Genomic DNA, 25,899 nt, shown 5'->3' on the forward strand with positions numbered 1-25,899 from the left:
AGAAATCATAGTTCCTTCACTTAGTTGCTTCCAAATTTCACTAGATGAGTTAGGACAGGGTGTTGGTTTTCTCTTGAAGTGCTTTCCTTTCTTCCTTAAATTGAGCTTTTTCTACTCGTGTGGTATTTATATGATTATTCTTTCATAAGAAAATAACTTAAAACCTCGGATTTTAAAAGATATAACAGTATACAGGATGTAACATTCATATATGTGCAATAGTTTATAAAATTTTTTCCTTATTTTATTACAGTATTCCATACTTGTCATAGCGAGGTGAAATGCCCCCCTTGTACTTATCTTACTCAGAAGTGGTGTATGGGCAAACATGAGGTAAGTTTTGTCTTCCCAGTTGCTGATAGTAGTAAATAGCAGTCAGTGCCAGAAATGCCAAGATAAATTTAATGAATTGTTTTCTAGCTCAGCTTCTTAAAATTTGTGCAGTCTTGTCCAATTCACTTTATTTTTCTGGGCCTCATTTTCTTTCTTTAACAAAAAGTATGACTCCTGAGGTTCCTTCCAGTTATAAATCTATGCTCCTATAATTTATTTATATTCAATTTTATCTTTTTGGTAGTCCAGTGTTCTGGTTTCTTTTGGTTCCTTTTCTCATAGTGTGCCTGCTGTCCCTTCCAGCTGGGTATCACATGCAAATTTTTTTTTAATTGCTCAGGAATTATTATAGAAGGCTTACAAATTATACAGATTAAAAACTTTTTTTCCTGCCATAGAAACAAAAAGCATTTTGAAGACAGAAGTGAATAACAAAAGGCTAGACAAGGTTGCATGTAAGACAGAGACAAATAGAAATAGGAAAGAGAAAGGAAGATAGTTGGGTAGAGCCAACTGGCCCTGAGAGCATGGCAGCCCTTAGGGGAACCTAGGCCAGATATTGATAGTCTTTCCCATTATCTGGGTACTGGGCACAAAGGGAAATCTCTCCTCCCCTTACACCAAAATCAGGTAGAAGATTAAAAACTGGGGGTTGAGAATGATATAACAGGGTACAAATTTTACATTTAAGAATGGAACAATAGGAATTAATTTACATCTCAGGAGCAGATGGCATTTTACATTTTAACAAATTTTAGCAGCCTAAAAGATTATGAGATTTGTCTCTAATCACAGCATATCCCCTGCATCATTTTCCGCCTCAAATTATTTGGGACCCAGATTCATCTAGGCCTTTCAGAGTCCATTTGGAAGTGAATGCATTGCAGCGGGAATTCAATTGAGGCAAAGTTCATGGGATGTTGATGATCTGGAAGGACTGAGACAAATGGTTGGCATCCTGCAGAGGCTGCTATTGGAGATGTACAGAGAAATGAAACTTGGGGGTGGGGTAGAGAAATGAGAAAATGAAACCCGAGAGGGCCTGTATAACAGAAGCCCAATAAGTAGGGAAAAACTAGAAGGTCTATAAAGAATAAGAATTATACTTTATGATCCTAAGCTGGTATCAGAATACTTTTCATAAGAACATGGGCTCCAATATAACGGATTCATTAATGGTTGCCATATTAAGTTGTGTAACCAAAAGCTCAAAAATAGCATTAAACCAATGTACTAAATAACTTTAAAATTGCACAAAAATTCTAGCTGAAGAATGAATCTCTCCTTTCAAAAATAGACCTATAGGGTTGGCTAGATGGAACAGTGGACAGAGCACCGGCCCTGGAGCCAGGAGCTCAAATCTGGTCTCAGATACTCAACAGCTACCTAGTTGTATGGCCCTGGGCAATCCACCCAACCCCAGCTGCCCCCCCCAATAGACTAATAGTCATTATCCTGATATAAGTAATCATATTGATATTTTTTTCCTCAGGGAACTTGTTGTGATAAAGAATCACATCCTATATCAAAAATGCCAAAACTAAATACTTATCAATTATTAAAGATTTAGAAGCTAGAGTTCCAGTGGTTCAGTCTTATATTTAATTATTGTGCAACTGGCATGAATATGGCAGTTTGTTATTAAAGAGCATAGAGGGACATGAGGACATGTTATCTTATGTATTAGATGTCCTTTACAGTAGAAGTTCCACATAATCCTTTTCAATAAGCCAAGTTCCAGGTCTGCCAGGTGATAAGTAACTGTCACCATAACTGTGAAAAGAGGGGGCTGGGAGACTTTTTTTCCCCCTAGATTCCTGCAAGGCAATGGGGCCAAGTGACCTGCCCAAGGTCACACAGCTATGCAATTACCAAGTGTCCCAGGCCAGACCTGAACTCAGGCACTCCTGACTCCAGGGCCAGTGCACCACTGACTGCACCACCCAGCCACCCCCGGGAGACTTTTAAAAGGAAAAGTTCCCCACCTTGTGTTTAAAGGGAAAAATGCTAAGTTGAAAAGTACTAAGGCGATCAGAGTGTGCCAAGCTGTAATTTGGTATCAACAAAGAGATCCAGAGGAAAATCATATTTCAGTTGTTGCTCATGGACCTAAGGACAGTGCTGTAAATGAAATACTAAGCAAAATCTGAGATGCAAAAAATAAAATAATCCTCATTCACATTTAGAACTGGATTTTTTTATAAAAGCAACCTTTTTTGCAATGAACCCATTTAGTTATTAGCCATGTTTAAAATCAGTACATACAAATCATTGCTTTCAGAATTCTTTAAAATCATTAGAAAATCTTAAAGTTATTGGGGCGACTAGGTGGCACTGTGGACAGAGCACCAGCCCTGGAATCTGGAGTATACCTGAGTTCAAATCTGACCTCAGACACTTACATTGCCTAGCTGTGACCTTGGGCAAGTCACCCAACCCCATTGCGATAAATAAACAAAAAACAATATTTTGATTACTGTTTTATACATTATTTAGTAATATTTGGAATCCTAGTGGTGGGTCTTGGTTTTGATATTTCCCTTTCATTATCCTTACAAACCCAGGTTTTTACGTCTTACCCCTCATCCAGAGGGCAAAAGGTGAACTCCCTTCCCATTCTTATGGGACCTGGAATGAGGTAGAGGGTGAAGCCTAAGGAGATCTGGATATAAATTTTACATTAAACAATGAAACAGTGGTAGTCTCTTTACATCTCAAGAGTGGGAGACCTCTCCCCAATCTCACAAGATTCAACAGTCTTTAAGATTACAAATTTTTTAATTTACATCTCAAGAGCAGGAACCCTCCACCCAATTTAACAAGATTCTAGTCTTTAAGATTGCTAGTTCACAATTCTCTTCATCTCTTCCCAGCACCATTCCCCCCCCTCAAATTTTTTGGGACCCAGATTCTTCTGGGCCTTTCAGAGTCCATTTGGAGATGAATGCATTGCAGAGAAAACTTGAGTCGGGGTCCAGAAAATGATTGGCTGGCACAGCTGGTTTGGCATACTGCAGAGGCTTGTCTCAAAGATAAACAGCTATATATTTTTCTCTAAGGAACTTGATCCAGTTTCCCCAAGTCTGGGCAGGGATTTCTCCTGGCTGGGTTGCCTATGAGTTCTGCCTATGGGGAATCATTATTCAGATTCAGGAAAGCAAGGGTGGAACAAAAATTTATTAAAAGAAGTTACAACACATAAGAAAATGTAGAGACAGAGACAAAAGAACAGTCAAATAGAGCAGACTGGGCCACACATGCAAATTTGATAGACATGCTGCCATCTGTGATTTTTTTTTTCCAAGTCGTGAACAAAATGGTAATGCAACTCATAGCATTTTTCTATTGCTTATGCAAAGCATGAGAAAAAATTATCTGTATCATTAGGTAGAGTGCTGACCTTAGAGTTCAAATCCTACCTCACATACTTACTAGTTGTGTAACCCTTGCCAGGTCACTTAAATTCTTTCAACCTTGATTTCTTCAACTTTAAAGTGAGAATAATAATAGTGCCTACCTCACAGAGTTGTTGTAAGATCAAACTAATATGTAAAGCACTTAGGATACCTTAAAATGCTCTATAAAAGATAACTCTTAGTAACTGTTCCAAAAGAAAAAATTATGTATTTGTTCTTGATGAAACCATGCTAACTCTTTTTGAATTTACCAGTTTCAGTCTAAACTTAGATTCCCAACTTCCCCCCCCCCCCCCAAAGTCTTGTCACAGTATTCTTGGTCTAGAAGAGATAGTACATAAAACATTTTGAAATGTCCAATCCTTGCTTAAAACAATGGTAATACTATGATAAAATTTAAAAGGAAGCATTCTGAGTAATGCTTTCAAAATTCACTGCTGGTAATGTCTGTTACAACCATGTGGGTCAAATTACCACAGTCACCATGTCCCTCCAGATCCCTTTCTTGTTAGGGATCCCCTGGACTCAGCACCTCTGAGGCCTGTGAGTGACAGCCCTCCCCCAGGCTAATGCTCCTGCCTGAGTTTTTTACCTACAGCCTTCAAACAAAGGAGCAGCTCTTGTGAAAATGGGGGCCTGGTAGCTACCCTCTCAGCAGGCACAGTCTTGGAGGACCCAAAACAGAAAGTTCTCAACACAAAACTCTTTGGTATTGTCAAGCATTGTTCAACATCAGAAAGATGCATTACCATACACTTTGACAATGCCCTTTAAGGACCTTTTCATCTTCCCTGATGCTGAAACCTCTACTATCTATTGTCTCCCCATTATGAGGAAGTAACTGTCTTGTTTTTTCTTTTTATCTCTGTGTTATTTGCATATATGAAAAACTTAAATATTTTTTCATTTATCCATTGAAAAGTATCAGAATAGCTAAAAGGAATGATGGAATAGCATTATAATAAGAGGATAGCTTGGTAGTACTATTGAAAGCAGTGACTAGACCCAAGCCCAGAGTCACACCCAGAGTCAGGAAGATCTGAGTTCACATTTGACCTTAAATACCAGCTTTGTGACCCTGGGCAAGTTACTTAACCCTGTGTGCCTCCATTTACTCATATATATAAAATGAACTGGAGAAGAAAATGGCAAATTATTCCAGTATTTTTTCCAAGAAAACTTTAAATAGGTTCATGAAGAATCAGACATGTCTGAAAAACAACTAAACAACAGATTTTAAGAGGATATCCTCAGCTGTGAGGAAATCTAGGGACTTATCAACCTGTGATGGTCCGAGAGTTCCCCAATCTCCAAACAGAGACACTCGACAAAATGGAGATGCAATAGCAAGGGTTTTTTAAACTAGCTCGAGCTAGGGTTCCATCCTAGGACAGGGCTAGGATCCTGGAACCCCGAGTAAAGCGAGAAGAGTCCTTATATATGGTTCAGTAGGGGAGTTCCAAGCATCTGCTGGTTGTCTTGAGATAGTGTGGTATGTTATCATTGAATGCAGGTCCTTGGGGGAGGTTCCCCCATTGCATGGTCCAAGAGATGACCAGGCAGAAACTTAGGAGCAGAATTTAGGCAAAAGTTCATAGGTTTCAATACTCAGGGGTCCTACAAACCTTAGCTTTGACTTTATCTTTCTGAGTTTTAGCATTCCTGATACCTTTCTTATAGATCACAGCCATGCATATCTATTAATCCTCCACTACTATCCACTCCCTACACTTGCTTCCATTTTTCTTAATATGTCCTTGTAAAGTATAAGGCAAAGTTTACAGTGCACCAATAGGAGGCTTTTTAGACAAGTTCCTTTCTTCATCTTTGTATCTTTTTAATTATACATTTGAGAAGTTTTTATCTTTTCTGGTCTGTTTTTTTTTTTCCTAAAGCATTTTAATTCTCAGGATCCTGCCTTTTCTTCTGAACTTTTTAAAAATTTGCTTTCCTAGAATCAAGTGTGCCTAGATTTCCTTCCTCCTGACACAAATTCTAAAATGCGTTGTCACTTTTTCTTAAGGCTTCAACCTTTTTTTTTTCAACAAGTTAGTTCTTCCTTGATTATGAGAATAAGATCCAGAATTGTGAAGGAAGTTTTTAAGGCAAGGTATTAATTCAGCTATTCTGCTTTTGGTAGTTTTAGTTGCTATTGAGATCAGTTTCTTCAAACTTTTAGGGTGCATCCCTCTTGTGGAAGAATGTTTGTACCTACACACTTCTCCTGTTTGTCCAGTTTCCTTCAGGTTTTAGTTCCAGAAACACATTTTCCATAAAGCCTTTCCTGATTTCCCCCCAATCCTCTCCAGCAATTAGTACATAGTATCATTTTTTTGCTGAATTTTGTATCTATTATTTTACTTCATGTATTCTTTGGGGTCTTCCTCTTTTTCTCTGTTATATCCTTCTGCTCCCAGTTTCCTGACATTGGTTAGGATTCCTTACTGGCTCTTCAAATCCTTTTTCTTGTTTTCTTTTATTGTAAAGATCTTTTCCCTCTTTTTTAAAGGAACACTTGGTAATCTTCTTACAAGTGGAAAAGTACTCCTCCATTCCTTTTACTTTGTATTCTGGGAAGAAGACTAACTTCTTTGTATTTTGAACATAAAAAGAAATTACTTGGCTGTAGCAGAAAAGAAAATACCAGGTTGACAAACAATAATGAATGGTCAATATCCAATAGTGGATTACTTCGATCAAATTTTCCAAGATTGACTTTCACCCTCTTTTTCTGGGCAAAATAGATTGACTTGTATCAGTGTGCTAAACTATTTTGAGGGATGTTTCTAGACTTCATTTAGTTTATTGCTCTGGACAGATAAATGTTATTTCCATCCCAGTCCCTTAAGCCACCTCATTTTATAAATTATGGATATGTAACATAATAATGTTACAGATAGTCTTAGGGATGGATACTTGTGCTAACTTTGGACACCATTAAGACTGCCTCACTGAGTATTGGAACTATTGGTCTGTCTTGGCACATAAAAAAAAGAAATTATTAACCTGTTGTTTGTCTAGGTATTAGATAGCAATTTTTAAAATTTAACAAAAAATAATTACTTCATTCAATATTGATAATTGGTCCACTTTTTTTTTTTTTTTTTTTTTTTTTTAGGTTTTTGCAAGGCAAATAGGGTTAAGTGGCTTGCCCAAGGCCACACAGATAGGTAATTATTAAGTGTCTGAGACCTGACCCCAGGGCTGGTGCTTTATCCACTGCACCACCTAGCGCCCTTTTTTTTTTTTTTTTTTTTTTTTTTTTTTAAGGTTTTTGCAAGGCAATGGGGTTAAGTGGCTTGCCCAAGGCCACAAGGCTAGGTAATTATTAAGTGTCCACTGCACCACCTAGCTGCCCAGATTGGTCCACTTTTGAAAGATTATGACTTAAGTTGACTTCTCTTTTTAAATTAATTTTCCATTTCAGCATAATTTTTGTGTCCTTTCTAGATAAGATACAACATTCCTTGTCATCTGACTGAAATCTCTTGTGGACTTCTCTGCAATCAAATGTTAAATTGTGGAATGCATAAATGTAAAAGAATTTGTCACAAAGGAGAGTGTCTTATAGATGAGGTCTGCAAACAGCCCTGTACAGTTCCTAGAATCGACTGTAATCATCCTTGTATGGCTTTGTGCCATCCATCTTCACCTTGCCCTATGGATTCTTGTAAAGCAAAGGTAGGTAAGCCAATTAGTAGAAAAAACTGTTAGCAGTTGTACTACTTAGGGATGTTTACTATATTATCTTAAGTCATCCACTACAATTCTACCTATTTTGGAGGTGCTCTAAATTCGCTTCTGTATTTGGCCACTTCTGTCAACACACTCTGATTTGGCATCTTTTCTTCTTCTACTCTATAATTTTCCTAATGTTTTCTGTCAAAACTCAGTATCTTCCTGTCTCTCTCTGTATACCTGAAAGAAGATAACTTCTTTAGACTTGATGGACATGAACAAAAAGCATGGAATGAGCATGTCATTTGGGGACAGTAAGGACACTCAGCTGAATTAAATGGAAGGGATGCTTTGGAGAATGTCAAGAGGTAAGGTTAGAAAACTTTGGGGAAAAAAATTGTCCTGATCATAGGATCTCTTTCTTTCTCTTTGGATAGCCAGTGTTTCCTCAAGTCCAATATGTCCAGTCAAACTCCTTAATTTTTCCCCCTAACCGGCTTCTTTCAATTATTCCTTCCTACCCCCCCCCCCCCACTGCTATCAGTGATACTACCATTTCAGTCTCTTGAACTAAGAATCTGCATTCATCTTTGATTTATCTCTCATTTCTTCCCATATTGTGGGCCATTGTGCTGTTAGAAAATGATCTAGGGTAACTTTGTCCTATCTGATCCATTTAGTTAAACCAGTCTGAAATTTTTTTCTGAAGTATAAATAAGTTTCATTTCAGATTTGGTGGAGGGACTTAATTGGCTATCATTAGGACCTTTCAGCTTGGGAGGGAAAGAGCAATAATTATAGGCTGAAGCTTTAGGTGGGAAATTCATAAGTACCTCTCCCTTCTAGAAGAAAAAAGGAAAGTGCCGAATATGTTTGATGCCCACAAGCCTGGAAATATGAACTTAGTAAAATAAATGTGAATTAGTGAAGAAAAATTCATTCGTGTTTCATGGAAGAACAGATAACTAGAGTTACTATTTTGTGTAACATGCCCATTCTTACTATTTCTCCCTATAGTTTCTTTTTTCTTTTTTTTAGTTTTTGCAAGGCAGTGGGGTTAATTGGCTTGCCGAAGGTCACACAGCTAGGTAATGATTAAGTGTCTGAGGCTGGATTTGAACTCATGTACTCCTGACTCCAGGGCTGGTGCTCTATTCACTGTGCTTACCTAGCTGCCCCTCCCCCTATAGTTTCTAATTGTAAAAAGCTTTAGAAAACTTCATTCAGATTGTATACTTCTTTAAGGTCAGGAGGAGCAGAAGGAAAACTAAAAATTATTGGGCCTGGGAAAAGAACTCAAACAGAGGAATGGGTAGTAGTGGAAAAGAACAGATGGACCCAAGACTGAGCTCATAGATCCATGGCTCATCACTGGTATGACCTTTTCTACCGGCATTCATCTAGGTCTGCTCTTTCTTTCTTTTTAATGTGTCTCAGATTTTCCTCTTCCTTTCCTTCTTGATACCACTCTCCTCTTCTAGCCCTTAATGATCAGAGGTGAATGAAAGTTACTGTGACTTTTTCTAAATGGTTTTATTACTTCTTTTCACCTTATTCCAAGAAAGTATGGTAAGTGGCCTTCAGTATAAAGTTCTAATTCTTCTTCTTCACTTTAAAAATTGTCTGTAATCTACCTAACTTTATCTTATTCTCAAGTTTAAAGTCTTAGAACAGTTCTTAAGAATTATAAAGTCCAATTCGTTCACTTTATAGATGAAGAAACTAAGGCCTTAGAGAAGTAAAGTTATTTACCCAAGGATTCACAGCATATTAGTGACAAACTTTCTGTTCAAATTCAGGTTTCTTACTCACATTGTTTTTTCTACTGTATCAGACTACCTCTTTATGTGCTATTTATAGTGTCTTCCACAACTTCCTGTTGCTCTCAGAGGTTCCACCATCCTTACACTTAATTCATGTTTGCCTTGTCTGAGTCATTCCTTTCATTGTCTCTCATAAAATATAGCTAATCATTTGCTAAATCTTGCCAGTTCTGCCGTTATATCATCTCAACATTCACACCCTCTCTTTTTGAAGTGTTGCAGTTTCCTCTGAATTTGCCTCCATTCCGCAGTTGCTTTCATCAATTTAGCTTCTGCACAGTTGCCAAAATAATATTTCTAAAGCACAAGTGTAAAATGTCACTCCCTTGCTCAGTAAGCTTCAGTGGCTTCCTTTTGCCTCTAGAATCATATACAAACTGTTGTTTGATATTTAATATTTTTCACAATTTTTGCTACGGCTTAGATGTCTAGCCTTTCTGCATATTTTGTGCACTCTACTGTCTAGCAGAACTGGCCTTGCTATTCTTAACTTATGATATTCCATAGCCCATTCTTGTACTGTTGCAAATATGTCCCCCATTTCTGGAATGTACTTTTTCTTTTGAAATGTAGTTTTTCCTCACATCTACACTTCATATTTGTACATATTTCCCCTCTCAAACTTTCATTTTGCTAAGTATATAGCTCAAGTGCCTTCCATGTTGAAATTAAGTTACATTTATATTGTTTGCATTTGGAACTTGGGGGTCTATGTACATTTTTGTCTTCCATGATAGATTTTAAGCTCTTTGTGGGCTGGATTGTTTCATTTTTGTTTTTGAATCCCCAATTGTGGATTGAACTAATGTTGAAATTTTGTTCCAACTACACTTTTACCAATTTAGTTATTTTTAAAGCCATTTTAATCTTAAAGGAACCAAAATTTTCTTTAAAATGATTATCTCCATTTTGCAAGGAAATTATGCATGGTTAAAAAATGACAGTTGTAATGTCATAAAAAACTAAGCTGGAAATGGGATGAAGCTCTAGAAAAATGGGATTGCATGGTGTTCAGGTTGGTGCAGATGTCATCTGTGATTTTCTGTTCTGACAATTGATGAATTGTAATATAATTCTAGGTGGAACTGCAGTGTGAATGTGGAAGAAGAAAAGAGACGATGGTTTGCTCTGAAGCATCTAGTACCTATCAGAGGTTGGTGCTATCCAGCTTTTCTTACTTTCCAAATAGTCACAATCTGAACAGTACTTCTCAGTTTTCAAAGTGATTTCCTCTCATTTCATTTTACTCTCATAACACTGAAAAGATCCATAATATCCCATTTTTTCAGATGAGAGTGAGGGGTATACAGTAAATGACTTTAAAAATCCCACTGCTCTTTGGCATAGAGAGGTAGAACTGAGACTTCAACCTTTGGACTTCACCCTGTAGTCACCTACTGTGATAAAGCCTTAGCCAACCATAGGTGAAGAGAAGGGGCCTTTCATTCACTCTCAGGCATGGATGGTAGAGATATTGAAAGTGAAGTCCTTGAATGGAACTGGAGAGATAAGTGAGACAGGCATAGGCATTGATTGGATAAGGCTTCAAGATCTAACAGTAGACACCAAACTTTTTTCTGATGTTCTTTGCACTGAATTATGCTGTGATAAAATTAATCATCTTATATACCTTCATGCATCTTGTAATTGAATGCTTACTGTGTACACAGCCTTGTGTTAGAAAAGCTTAGAGTATGGAGGATGCAAAGAAGATTAATCGAGGGTAGAACTGGTTGGGGAAATTAAATTAATGAATGTTCTAGAAATAATTAGAGAGTAATACAAGGTACTTTGTAATCAAATGCTAATAGTAAATAGTAAATTCAGAGAAGAGAGAGAGATAAGTTAGTTCTTAATTGCTACAAAAGAACTGGCTCTCTATATTTGTGATACACAGATTAAATATTTTTTTTGGAGGGCAAGAAAACCACTTGGGTTCAGTCTACTTTGACTTTTTTATTTTTATTTTTATTTATTTTTAGGTTTTTTGCAAGGCAAATGGGGTTAAGTGGCTTGCCCGAGGCCACACAGCTAGGTAATTATTAAGTGTTTGAGGTTGGATTTGAACTCCTGACGCCAAGGCTGGTGCTCTATCCACTGTGCTACCTAGGTGTCCCTACTTTCACTTTTGATTCATTAATTTTGCATAAAGGCAATTTAGATCAAGTAACTTTTTTATTACATTTTTATGAGAAAGGCAGTTTGATGGGGACTTTTTTTTTAAAGAAAGTTCCACAGGTGCTTGTTAGAGTCGTTGACCTATTTTTCTATGTCATCTGTATCTACAGGATAGTGTGGTATAGTGATATTTATAATGATAAAACTGAACCATCTAAATGATTATAAATATAGGCTGTAGAACTTAGAGAATTACATTTTATATTTTAGAATTTCATTTTTAAAAAGTGAAAAAATGTTGTATAGTATGTAGGGTTCACTCCTCAATCAGATTCCAAGAGAACACTGTAGTCCCTGGTGATAATGGCATAATAGTAAATAAATATTTATTCAGTACATACTTTGTGCCAGACTCCATGCTAAGTACTGAGGTTATAAAGAACATAATGTAGTAGAGGCTTAATTATTTATAATTTATACCTGGAAATTCCTTCTAATTTAAATTTTACTCCAGCTTTTATATATGATTTTTACTATGGTAGATCACAAAAGAGAAAGATTTGCTGATAGATTAGAGGTGGAGAAAGGCCAAGACTCAGAAATATTTTAACCCCTAGTTGATAGCAGCAGATCTGCTATCTGCCAGAGACAGAATGTCTACGTTGTCATTGTCTGGGTGACAGGATGAATCTTTGATTAAGTATAAGGAGATGAGATCAGTGCTAAGGGATGGTTGTTTACTTTTGAGTTTGTAAAAAGGGAATTGGAAGAGAATTGGAATCTGATTATGAATTGGAAAGGGCAGAGTGGGTTTGTGGGTGATTTTGAGATTCAAAATAATGTGAATATGACTTTGTAGCTGTTATAACAATCCTTCTATGACATTCCTAGCAGGTGGTCTCCAGCTTCTTAACCATAAAGGGATGTGATGATCACTAACCTCACAAAGGAGTTCATTTCATTGTTTCACAACTGTGCTTCTTAGAAATCTGTGCATTTTCTTGATTCTTCTTCTGCCTCATCTGCATGAATCAGGAAGACTTGAATTCAAATCTTCACTTAGACACTAAAAAACATGTGACCCTGCAGAAGTCACTTCACTTCCTGGCCTATATTTCCTCATCTATAAAGTGAGGAATATAATAGCACCTACTTCAGAGGGTTGTGATAATTCAGTGAGCCACCATATATATGTAGGTTATTCTTATTTGAAGTCAGACCCAGTTCATTTTTTTTTTTTTTTTTTTAGGTTTTTGCAAGGCAAATGGGGTTAAGTGGCTTGCCCAAGGCCACCCAGCTAGGTAATTATTAAGTGTCTGAGACCGGATTTGAATCCAGATACTCCTGACTCCAAGGCTGGTGCTTTATCCACTACGCCCACCTAGCCGCCCCCTTCAGTTCATTTTTAATCCAAGACTTAACTTTTTTTTTCTCTTTTGAATATTTTATTTATTTTGAGTTTTACAATTTTTCTCCTAATCTTATTTCCCTTCCCCCACCCCCAACAGAAGGCAATTTGCCAGTCTTTACATTGTTTCCATGGTATACATTGATCCAAATTGAATGTGATGAGAGAGAAATCATATCCTTAAGGAAGAAACAGAAAGTATAAGAGATAGAAAGATCAGACAAGATACCAGTTTTTTTTTTAAAGATTTACTTTTGACCTTTTTGATTTCCATCTTCTTAGATCTGGCCTTAATTATTTCATTACATTAGCCATTCCTCCTGACTGGTATCACATGCAGATATGATAAGCATGTCTTAAGAGCCATCAAAGTTATTGATTTAAAAAAAAAATAAAAGGTTGAATAGGAAAGGAGAAATAATAGACCCAGCAGCATACATTACAATAGCATTAAATCTTTAATCAACATTCTTTGTTTATGGTTATTCTGTTCTTTCTCCTTTTGTTTACAAGGGTATCATGGGAAAAAAACCTGTTAAATAACTTGTTAAAATCAAGATTCAGTAGAATGAATTCCCTTGATGTACTAAATTATATTTACTCTTACTACTTCAAGGATCCATCATTTCATCAATATGGATCTTCTTTGGGCAATGGGGTTAACTAACTTGCCCAAGGTCATACAACTAGGCAATTATTAAGTGCCTGAGGTCGGATTTGAACTCAGGTACTCCTGACTCCAGGGCCGGTGCTCTATCCACTGCACCACCTAGCTGTCCCAGGATGTTCTTTTTCAAAAAATCATTTTTTCACATTATTTTTTTGCGGGGGGTGGAATGGGCTGTGATTAAATGACTTATCCAAGATTACACAGCTAGTAAGTAGCAAGTGTCTGAGGCCAGATTTGAAATCAGGTTCTCCTGACTCTAGGGCCAGTACTCTATCCACTTCTGCACCTATTTTATTTTTTTCAATGAGCAAAATCCACCTTCCTCCACCCGCCAATCCCTCTTTTCACTGTTGAGAATGAAGGACAAATAAAAGCCTTTTTACAAACATATAGCCAAACAAAACAAATTTCCACATTGACATGTCCAAAAAAGTATATGTCTCATTTTATAGTCTTAAGTCCTTCACCTCTCTGTCAGGAGGTGGGCAGACATGTTTCATCATTAGTCCTCTGGAACTGTGTCTGGTTATTGCCCTTATTAGAGTTCAGAGTTGTTTATCTCTAACATATTGTTGTCATAGTATAAATTATTTTCTTGATTCTGCTCATTTCATTCTGCATCAGTTCATATAAGTCTTTTCAGGTTTCTCTGAAACCATTGCTGATATTATTTCTTATAGTATAATAGTATTTTATCTATTTATATATCATAGCTTATTCAGCCATTTCCTAATTGGTGGGTACTTCCTTCATTTCTAGATCTTGACACTTGTATGAGTCTGGGACTACTGCTCTGATTCCCAGTCTCTTTGAGCATCATCAGTACACTCTGAAAATTCTCTGTCCTGTTCTATACCAGGCCCTATCCCCAGGATCCACAAATCTCTCTGTCTCCTGTGCTGATCTGAGCTAGAAAATGAATCACTGTGCATTTTTCTTGTATTTTTTTTTAATTGGGTTTAAGTCTAGATTTTCTAGCATTTTCTGGAGGAGTTTTCTTTTTTGTTTGGAGGAGTTTTAGGGAAAGATTTCTTTGCTGCACTGCTTCCTACTACTCCCTATCTTGTCTCCACCAATACTCTTTGCTTAGTAGACAATCCAGGTGAATTTCTAAGACCAGAAAAATTATTTATCTAGTACATAACTGTGTTGTACCAAAACTCTGCACTTAGCTTCATCTTTATAACCACACAGCCATAGTTGAACCTTTCCCATTTTGACATTTAATTTGCCAGAATTTGCACTCATTTGGCTTGGCTTTTGAGAATCCAAGATCATGAACAAAGCATAAAGGTTGGACTTCAGTGAAAGACTAGTCTTTAGTCTTATAAGAAATGAAGTTAATTTGGTATGACTTTGTTAGTGATTTGACATGTAAACTCAGACTTCCCATAATTTAGCCAGTTCATTCTGGCTGCACAGTGGCAGAACCAAAATCTCTATACTTCTTAGTTCTTAGATTTTTCATCTCTGGGGTCTCCAGCATTCCAGTGATACTTTGGTTTTCTTTCTGGGGATCTTGGGATCTAAAAATTGTGGAGCTGGGAATCATAAAGTTGGAATGACAGAAGCTCTGAATTTTTCTTGTGATCAAAGGAGATTTACCTCTTCAATCATGTATATGTATTTAACCCTGGCTTGAGTTATTTATTTTTGAGATATCACCTGGCAGACTTGACAGTTTTTTGCCATATTGTTTCACTTAAATATGAGAGTGGTTTTATTCAATGATAAGAGATTTTAAAAGTATGTAGTTATTGAAGAGAAACAGCATGGCATAGGGAATAGAGAGCTGGCCTTGGAGTCAGGAAGACATCCATCTAAGTGCCCCTCTGTGCCCAGGCAACTCTTAAATAACATTAATTTGCAGTTTTGCTTTGGTAGAGGCATGTTTCCTTTCTAGAAGTTTCCTATAGCAATTGAAATCATAGGTTTGACCTTAAATAAACTGTTAAAGTGGTTGTACCTACTTGGAAAGATTTATTCTAAAATCACTAGATTTGATCAGATTTTTCTAACTGTAATATTTTTTTCTATTATTTTCAGGATTGCTGCTATTTCTATGGCCACTAAAATAACTGATTTACAACTTGGGGACTCGGTGGAGATAAGCAAGTTGATTACTAAAAAAGAAATTCACCAAACGAGGTAATCTTTTAAAAAAGGAAATAAATGTCCAGCTAGAGATGTAATTCTCAGATAATTTTCAAAAGCAGAAAAATAGTTTAAATATACAATAATTATGAAATAGATTCATTAGATGAATGCCCCTTCTTTGACTTTTCAATCATTGTTTTCCCTTGGGGGAAGTTAGGTGGAGCAGTGGATAGAGCACCAGCCCTGGAGTCAAAAGGATCTGAGTTCAAATGTGGTCTCAGACACTTAATAATAATTGCCTAACTGTGTGACGTTGGGCAAATCACTCTTTTTTTTTCTAATTTATTTATTTTTGACTTTTACAATCCCCCCACACACACTCTTGCTTCCCTCCCCCCACCCCAGAAGATAGTCTTGATAGTCTTTACATTGTTTCCATGCTATACACTGATAAAAATTGAATGTGTTGAGAGAGAAATCCTATCCTTAGGGGGAAAAAATAAGAGATAGCAAGATTACATAATTAGATAACTTTTTTAAAAAAATTAAATGTAATCTTTGGTCTTTGTTCAAACTCCACAATTCTTTCTCTGGATACAGATGGTATTCTCCATCGTGGATACCCCAAAATTGTCCCTGATTGTTGTGTTCATGAAATGAGCAAGTCCATTGAAATTGATCATCAACCCCATGCTGCTGTTGTGGTGTAAAATGTTCTTCTGGTTTCTGCTAATCTCACTTAGCATCAGTTCATTCAAATCCTTGAGGAAGTCACTTTTAACCTCATTGCCTTAAATAAATAAGAACATTTTTTTAAAGATTAAAAAAGATTGTTTTTCCCTCTCTTTTTTGGTGGGAGGATTTGCAAGGCAATGGGATTAAGTGACTTACCCAAGGTCATATAGCTAGGTAATTTTTTTTTAGGTTTTTGCAAGACAAATGGGGCTAAGTGTAGCTAATTATTATTATTACATGTCTGAGGTCTGATTTGAACTCAAGTCCTCCTGACTCCAGGGCTGGTGCTGTAACCACTACGCACCTAGTTATTCCTCCCTCTATTTCACTGCTAAGTTTTATGTCATATAAAGGAAATGAGAATTTTGACAGATGAAGAAGAATGTAATTTCAAAGCATATGATACAGTAAATGGGAAGGAATGATTTTGATGGGATACTGTGATTTGGGCATTAGTCAAGGAAAGGTAGTAGAGAACCAGAGATAAATCTCTCAAACTGACCAAAACTGATCCTTCTGAAGACCAGAAAAATGAATTCCACTACTTTTATACTCACCTTAATACCTAGATATATCCAAGGAAATAGAATGAATTGATTTCTCTAGTCTGGGGGACATGCCTACTGCTCGGTGAAGGATCTGGATCCCTGACTTCCATCATGTGAGTGAAAATTATGCATAGACTGCCCCAGGATGTTGGCTCTGCCCAGTACACTTCAGGTGCCACCAAGACATGCTTAGTTGTTGGCAGTCAGATCAATCTCTATCTTATAAGGATCAACTCTTAAGAAAAACAGGATTACTGTTTTTTAAAATATTCTTTTGGAGCAGATTTCATTTTTAAAAAATGTACTTTATATCAACACTCTTCATGACTTTAATAAAGACTTGAATTTTGTGAATATTCTATAATATTTAACAGCTACATATTAAATTGTGTGCTTTGCACTGTATTTAGGTACACTGAGAAGCATTTATTCTGTTTCTTTTTTTTTCATTTACTGATTAAGACTTCAATGTGATGAAGAATGTTTAGCCCTAGAAAGGAAAAGGTAAGTCTTATCTACTTGAAGTTAGGTTTCATGAAAATTAACTTTTTTACATCTTTAAAATAGGGATGTGGAAAGAGGGAATAGACTAGATTATACTTTCCCACTTTAAATCCTATAAACTCTAAATAAACTAGTTATCTATCATATCAAGAATTTTATTCAACAACCACTATATGCTTATCTAGACATTATAATGGGTATAGGAGAAATATTGATGAACTATGTATGTTCAGGTAAGCAGTAATCAAGGAGATTTTGTAAATGTGATTTTATACTCTCAATGTAATCCAATTGCCCACAGAACAATAATTTCAGACCAACACTTAATGATTCCACCTGAGAGATTATTGATAAAAAAGAGCTGATTTTATAGCCTGCTTCTACACTATAGCTTTGTGTTCTACCCTCCCCAGTCCATTTCCTTCACAAGACTTAACCAGTATTTGTTAAATGTTCCACAGAGGAAAAATCAGAGGTGTATTAATAATAAATCATAATTCTCAAATTGTAAACATGTTTTATGGTGAATTCACTTGGATTAATCCTTTCTCACAGTAAAAATCAAATAATGATTTTTGGGTTCAATTGTAGTGCCAACCATAAGAATGGCTGGCAGTATTGGAGATTCTTAACTTTTTATTGTAAAAAGGAGTGAGATATATTTATTCATACTGTAGAAAGAGTGTATATAATCATGAAAACATAAACATATAATGATAAAATGAATATTTATGTAAAATACTATTGATTTCATTTGGATTTCCATTATCATTCTTTTTAGATTCACTTTAATTGTTTATTTACCAATGTTTTAAATTTTCTGTCAATTTTAGATATGATTTAATTCACTGCAAAGATACCCTTAATAAGTTCTTTGATGTAATTTGATTAAATTCATTGCCTCTCAGTGAAAATGAACAAGTTTCAACCCTGTTACTTTCTTAACTTTCTCTTTTAAGCTAAAAAAGTAATTCATATTTAGCTTATACTTATCATTCAGATTTGCAAGGAAGCCAATTAATCCCCAGTTAGTTTTTGTCTTATACCTTCCCAATTTTGTTTTTCTTTATCTCTAACAAACCAGTTACTTTAATTTGTCTTTTTCTTTCTTAATTTCAGGCGCCTAGCAGAGGCTCTTAATATCAGTGAAAGTTCTGACCCTTTTAATGTACGTTCTGGTTCAAGATACAGTGATAGTCTGAAAGAAGATGCTAGGTATGTGGTTTGCTGTTCTTTGAGGGAAGTACTTTGGAAAACAAAAGAACTATTAAATTCATTTAGAATTTATTGATTACTTAGATTCTTAAATCTTCTTTGCCATTTTCAAATGAAAAAAAAGCTGGATGAAGAGAATGTATTCTCTGATCTTGTAGAGATATGGCAGAATGATTGTGATCCTGTCTAGTTCAGAGGTAGTTAATCCAGGTGGGGCAGCTAGTGAAATGATTCCCTGGCAAAAACAAAACAAAACAAAACTGTGACCTGGATTAGAAAAGTCATCAAAATTAGAATTAGAAAAAGTGTGTGTGTGTGTGTGTGTGTGTGTGTGTGTGTGTGTGTGTGTGTGTGTGTGTGTGTTTGTGAATATTGCTGTTAAGTTTCTTAGCTGCTTTTTTACTTAAATAAATTAGTATCTGTAGTTTCTCATCTGCCTGACTATACACTGACTATGCATTCTCATTTTATGCCATTCTTGTTCATAAATCCTCTACAAAGGATACATTCAGCTTGATGGATATTTCTGTCTCTTTTTTTTTAAGGTGTTTTTTTCCTTTCTTTTTTTTTTTTTTTTTTTGCAAGGCAATGGGGTTAAGTGGCTTGCCCAAGGCCACACAGCTAGGTAATGATTAAGTGTCTGAGGCTGGATTTGAACTCAGTACTCCTGACTTCAGGGCTGATGTTCTATCCACTGCGCCACCTAGCTGCCCCTTCTCTGCCTCTTAATATTAATATGGGCATCAGTGAAGTACATAAACTCTTTCTCCATTGGTCATAGAAATCTTTTGTGCTGATTTCTTGCAGACATTTCATCTTCGGTAATGTGCTCCATTTGTTAATACCCATTGTATATCTATTATTCTTTCAATGAACCATAATTTTGAACTTTTGAAGATTGTCAAGGAATTTGAAGGATGTTTGGTGCTTTATCTATAAATCTACCTAGGTTTTTCTCAAACTATCCTGCTCATATTATGACACTGTAATATTTCATCGCAATCTAATATACCACAACTTGTTCAGCCATTCCCTATTTGATGAGCATCCTCATATCTTCCAATACTTTGTCACTACAAATAAGGCTGCTTTAAATAGAGACCTTTTTTTCTTCTTTCATCTCTTTACAATTCAAACCTAGTACTAGTATTACTGAGTCAAAGAGTATGCACAGTTTTATAGCCCTGTGAGTGTAGTTCCAGATTGTTCTCCAGAACAGTTAGACCATTTTACAACTCTTCTAGAAGTACATTAGTGCTGCAGTTTCTCTACATTTCCTCTAGCATTTGTCATTTTCCTTTCCTTTAATTTAGAATATTTTTTATATGATTCTCTGTAGCTTTGATTTATTATTTTTTTTATCAATTAGGGAATGAATGGCTCTTTTATAAATTTTAACTTAGTTCCCATTCTTAGTTTATATTTGAGAAGTGAAGTCTTTTTCAGAGAAACTTGTGTAAAAATTTTTGATATTACTTCATTGTTTATGGTTCCTTTACAAAATGATTACCTGTTTTTTCCAATTCAGCAGAAACATATTAGTTTCTCCTCCATCTCCTTTTTTTGACTTGATATATGTGCATTTTTCTGTTTCAAGTATTTCTTATAAACAGTATATTATTAATTCTTTGTAATTTATTTTTATTAATGAATTCATCTCATTTACATTCACAATTATGACTACTAGTTGTATATTTGTCTCCAACCCATTTTCACCTTTTTTTTTTTTACTCTCTTTTTATTCTGTGCCTTCTCAAAAGCCTTATTTGGCTTCTAGTCACTGCTTTTGTTCATCTTTCCTCCCTTTTATAATCTTCCCTGCCCACTTACACATCTTTTCTTCCAATCCCCTTCCCCTAATATTTCCTTAAGTGCTCAGTTATATTCCTATACACTACTCAGTGTGTATAATCTCCTGTCTTTGGCTAATTCCAGTGAGGGTGAGATTCAAGTTGCCCACTACCATCATTTCCCCCTCTACTGTAAAAGCTCTTCCTTGCACATCTTTTTTATGTGAGAAAATGTTCCCATGCTACTTCTTCCTTCCCCCTTCTCCTTTTTTACCTTTTCTTTCTCATTCTTTTGTTTCTGGAGAGTAATACAACATAATCGAATTGTATTCATGCCCACTGTCTATATAAACTTCTTTTAACTGTCTTAATAATGATGAAGTACTTAGAAATTAATGTATCATTTTCCCATATAGAAATATAAAGTTTGACCTTATTGAAACCTTTACAATTACTCTTTCATGTATACTTTTTATACTTCTCTTGAGATTTGTGTTGAATGAAAAATTTTCTATTCAACTATGATCTTTTCATCAGTAATGCTTAAATTCTTCTATTTCACTCAATGACCCTTATATGTCCTTCCTTCCCCCCTTCCCCCTCCCCTCCCGAAGGATTATACTGAATTTTGTTAGATAGGTTATTATTAGTTATAATCTTAACTTCTTTGCTTTTAGAATATCATAGTTTACTCTAGAATATCATAGTCTGCTCCTTTAACGTGAAAGCCACTAAATTTTGTGTGATCATGACATGTTTCATAATAATTAAATTTTTTCTTTCTGCCTGTTTAAAGTAATTTTCTTTTTAACCTGGGAGCTCTGAAATTTGGCTGTAATATTCAGGAAATTTCATTTTGGAATCTCAGTTGGTAATCAGTGTATTCTTTCAATTTCTTCTGTTTTTTCATTCTTTTAATTTTGTTTTATTGTTTTGTGATGTTTCAGAATTCCCAGCTTCCACCTGCCCAATTCTAATTTTTAAGGAGTTATTTTATTCAGTGAGCTTTTGTTTCTTAAGGAGTTCTTTTTTTCAGTGAATTTTTGTGTCTCTTTTACCATTAGGTCAATTCTCTTCCTTCCTTCCTTCCTTCCTTCCTTCCTTCCTTCCTTCCTTCCTTCCTTCCTTCCTTCCTTCCTTCCTTCCTTCCTTCCTTCCTTCCTTCCCTCCCTCCCTTTCTTTTTAGGTTTTTGCAAGGCAGTGGGCTTAAGTGGCTTCCTCAAGGCCACACAGCTATGTAATGATATTAAGTGTCTTGAGGCCAGATTTGAACTCAGGTCCTCCTGACTCCAGGGCCGGTGTTCTATCCACTGCGCCATATAGCTGTCCCTCAATTCTCTTTTTTAAGGTATTATTTTCTTCAGTATTTTTGGGGCTTCTTTTATTAAGCTGTTAATTCTTTTTTCATAATTTTTTTCCTATTTATGTCTTTTATCTTCCCAGCCACTATCATGGCTTTTTATGGTCACATTCTTTGTTTTATTGTTTACTTTTTTTCCACTTTACTTCTTAACTTCGAATTTTATGTTCAAGTTGAGCTCTGCTCATCATGGGGTGGGGCAGTACTTTCCCAAGCTCCTGTCTTTTTTTTTTATTATAAAGATTTTATTTTGAGTTTTGCAATGTTTCCCCTAATCTTATTTCTATCCTCCCATTCCCTACAGAAGGTAATTTGCCAATCTTTACATTGTTTCCATGGTAGACATTGATCCAAATTGAATGTGATGCCAAGCTCCTATCTTTTTCATTTTACTGATTTCAAAGCTAGTTCTGAGAGTCTGCAAATTTTTGTTGTTTTCAAGGTGGTGTGATCCTGGGAAGGGTATGGTCTTTACTCAGGGAAAAAACCCAGTTTCACAGCCACAGAGCACTAGAACTTTCTCTGTTTTGGAACTGTGACCAGGGCCCCTGGTCAGTGTCTCTTGTGACTTACCCTCTTTGCCCTGGAACTGCTACCCAGAGCTACATGTAAGCAGTAGAATTACCAGTGAGTCTCAGTTGTACCCATTGCCAGCAAAGAGACCCTTGAGTCTTGTTCTGACCAGTTGTCCTACTCCTTTACCATCTCTGAGTTGAGAGCTCCTGAAGATGCTGGTTCTGCAGCAGTTATTGTACACTCTGTGGTAGTGTGGATAGACTGCAGATGGGCTTTCACCCTGATGTCCCAGGCCTCTGCTGACCTCCCAAGTTTTCTTTCTTTTTTTTTCCCCCACAGTTGATATTTTATTTCATTTTTCTAATTACATGCTATGAAAGTTTTTCAACATTCAGCCACATGCATATGCATATTTTATAAGTTACATAATTTCCTTCCACCCTCTCTTCCCACCCCCTTGTACTCTACAGTGAATAGTCTGGTGAACATTGTACATATACATTTGTGTTAATATATTTATATATTTGTGTATGAGGAATTAAGACTAAAGGAAAAGAAAGAAAACCGTAAGATAGGAAAAAAATAGAGAAATTTTTAAAAACGTGAATGTATGTTCATTCAGATTCTGTAGGCTTTTTTCTTTGTTTTGTTTTGTTTTTCTTCCTCTGCATGTGGTTAGTGTAGTCTATAGCTGATCTAATAATGGTTATCCTAGCTCTGAACTGCTGAGAGGAGCTGCATCCATCAACTCACAATGTTGTTGTTAATGTGTACATTGTTTTCCACATGTTTACTTAAAAAATGTCTCACTCTGACCTTTTGTAAGTGCTGCTGCTCCAAAATTTTATTTGAGACATCATTTTAAAGTTATTTGGAAGACAGTCTTGAGAATGCAGCCAAGTTGCCTCTAATCTCCATCTTGGCTCTGCCCCCTCCCCTTCTTCCTCCTTTTTTTTTTTTTTTAAAAGTCTACTCACAGACTCAGTAGCAGAAAGAACTGAGAAAAGGCTGTGGGAGACATAGTTCATCCCTCCCTACACAGCTGTCAGTATTGCCATGAGCCTTTACCCTCCTTTGTTCCCTCCTTGCTCTGCATCTCCCTTTCCATTTTCTCTTTCATTGTGATCTCCCATCTCCAACAATTCTCAATATCTGACAGTATAATATTCAGTTTCTCCCTCTTATTATTTCTTCCTTTTTTCCTTTTCATATTTGTTGGCCAGGGGGTGAGAAGGTTATAGTAAATAAAATCACATTTGCTAGAAAAATCTCATGGATAATTAAAATAATTTCTAATTGCAGGAAAGACTTAAAATTTGTCAGTGATGTTGAAAAAGAAATGAAAACCCTTGTGGAAACTGTAAATAAGGTAGGTAGCCAAAGATTTGAACCAATGCTAAAACTCAACTTGTAATGCAAAAATAAATTTCACCTGTACCGAAGTTGATGGAACAATCTTGTTAAAAAAAAAAAAGGTGGGGGGGGAGTGGCAATAGGGGAAAAACCTTGATTCATTTGCAGACAGAACTAGTGAGTACAAAGATGGCATTTGCATTAGCAAGCACAGATGGTTGTGACATTCAGTCAGCAAGCATTTATTAAGTTTTTACATCAAGAACTGTGCTAAGCCCTGGGGATACAAAGACAAAGAATGAAACAAGTCCTGCCCTTGAGAAGTGTGAACTGGGGATTGCAGTGGATCAAAAGGCAGAGCACAGTTTTGTACATATAGTATTATCTCTTGGTTTTAAAAATATAATCTAGATTTCTGTGTAAAATCTGAGTACTTGACTAAAATCTAAGTTGAAGTGTTATTTGCATTAGGAGTCATTGTTTTCTAATTTCTGAGTGACTTAAACTATCATGTCTTTTCCCCTCCTTAATACAGGGAAAAAATATTAAGAAAAGTCATTGCTACCCTCCTATGAATAGAGACCATCGAAAACTTATTTATGAGTTGGCTCAAATTTATGGTATTGAGAGTGTGAGCTATGACAGTGAACCCAAGCGTAACGTGGTTATCACTGCAGTGAGGTATGTCCTATTTTACTTTTCTATTCTGAGTTGTAGAAGAGCCAAAAATAATTTTAAGGTTTTGAACATTTCTCTGAGAAATAGAAGATTTACACTACAGCCTTACTCTGACGTTTCTAAGTTCTGTATCAAAAGATAGAGTCTTTACTTAGTGGAGCTGAATTACTCCAAATATGAATGAATGCCTGGGGAAATAGGAGCAGTGTGAAACTGCACAGTCTCTGTTTGTCTCAGGCCTTTGTCCAAGGTCAGATGGACTTTCCTGCCATCTGCCAGAGAGTGGGATGCTGCACACAACCCCAGAGAACATCTGCCAGGGTTTTCATTTAAATAGGTCTTGGTCAGCAAGCATTTATGAAGGCCTGCTCTATATCCGAAACTTAGCTTGGAGCTGGGGACAAATACAAAAATGAAACAGTTGTGTTCATAAGGAGCTTGTGAAGTATATCCATGAGTACATTCAGATAGCTACAAGGTAGTTGAAAGAGGGCCCAAATAGTTGGGAAGATCAGGAAATGCTTCATGTAGACAGTAGTGCTTGAGCCACATCTCAAAGGAAAAGAGAAATCAGAGCGACTGGGGTGAGAAAGTAATGCAGAGACCTGGAGAAGAAGAGTTGGAAGAAGAGAAGGTTAGTTGGACTGGCCTCCAGAGTGAGGAGGGCAAGGAAGCACAATGACACCAGAAAGTTAGATTAGTGCCAAGTTATGAAAGACATGGAAAGATAAAGAATTTTTGTTCTATTCTAAAGGGAATAGGGAACTCCTGGAGTTTATGGAGTAGGAGAATGACCTGGTCAGAACACTTAAGAAAAATTGCATTAGCAGCATAAATAGGCATGGATTGGAGTAGTAAAAGATGTGAGGCAGGGATAGGGAACTTATGGAAAAGGATAGTGTTTGATATTCCCCCAGGAAGGTCTTGTTTGATACAAAACACATGATTACTACACATCTGAGCCTGGTTAGGTAGGTCATAGTCCTGATGATAGCAATTAGTCTTCCATTTCAAGGTTTCCCAAAAAGGACCCCCACCCTTATAATAGCCATTTGTTTCCTCTCTTATTAAATTATTATTATTATTATTATTTTTTTTAGGTTTTTGCTAGGCAATAGGGTTAGGTGGCTTGCCCAAGGCCACACAGCTAGGTAATTATTAGGTGTCTGAGGTCGGATTTGAACCCAGGTACTCCTGACTCCAAGGCTGGTCTTTATCCACTACGCCACCTAGCCACCCCTAAATTATAAACTAGATATAAGTAATTGTTTATTATTCCAGGAGAACTTGGGGGAGCTAAGTGGCACATTGGAGAGAGTGCTGGACCTACGGTCGGGAGGACTCATCTTCCTGAGTCAGCTCTAGCCTCAGATTCTTATTAGCTGTATGATCCTGAGCAAGTCCTTTAACCCTGTTTTCTGTAAAATGTACTGGAGAAGGAAATAGCAAACCACTCTGGTATCTTTGCAAAGAAAACCACAAATGTGGTTACAAAGAGTTGAACTTACCATAGAAACTCATAGGGTGCTCTTGACTTGAAGGTCTTTCTGCTATGGCTGATAGAAATTCCCTCTCTGTTGAGAGGCTATTGTTTGGTGCTATACAAAGACATCCTTGGCTATATAGATAATCACTTAATAATTGTTCCTTAGTCATC

The 25,899-nt window shown here is 36.3% G+C and overlaps 1 protein-coding gene across 6 annotated transcripts in view; it reads left to right on the top strand.

The window, feature by feature from the left end:
* NFX1 (nuclear transcription factor, X-box binding 1) overlaps nt 1-25,899 on the top strand; it is a 95,158-nt gene that overhangs the window by 57,022 nt on the left and 12,237 nt on the right. For 4 of the 6 annotated variants that reach the window (XM_074203162.1, XM_074203163.1, XM_074203161.1 and 1 more), the window contains 8 exons: nt 254-333; nt 7,200-7,430; nt 10,330-10,403; nt 15,493-15,594; nt 17,289-17,330; nt 18,450-18,545; nt 23,514-23,580; nt 24,100-24,245. In XM_074203162.1, coding sequence (XP_074059263.1) covers nt 254-333; nt 7,200-7,430; nt 10,330-10,403; nt 15,493-15,594; nt 17,289-17,330; nt 18,450-18,545; nt 23,514-23,580; nt 24,100-24,245 — 838 coding nt within the window. The other 2 variants (XR_012471879.1, XM_074203164.1) reach the window with 2 other exon arrangements.

The sequence above is a fragment of the Macrotis lagotis genome, chromosome X, assembly GCF_037893015.1.
Source record: "Macrotis lagotis isolate mMagLag1 chromosome X, bilby.v1.9.chrom.fasta, whole genome shotgun sequence".
NCBI classification, from domain to species: Eukaryota; Metazoa; Chordata; class Mammalia; order Peramelemorphia; family Peramelidae; genus Macrotis; species Macrotis lagotis.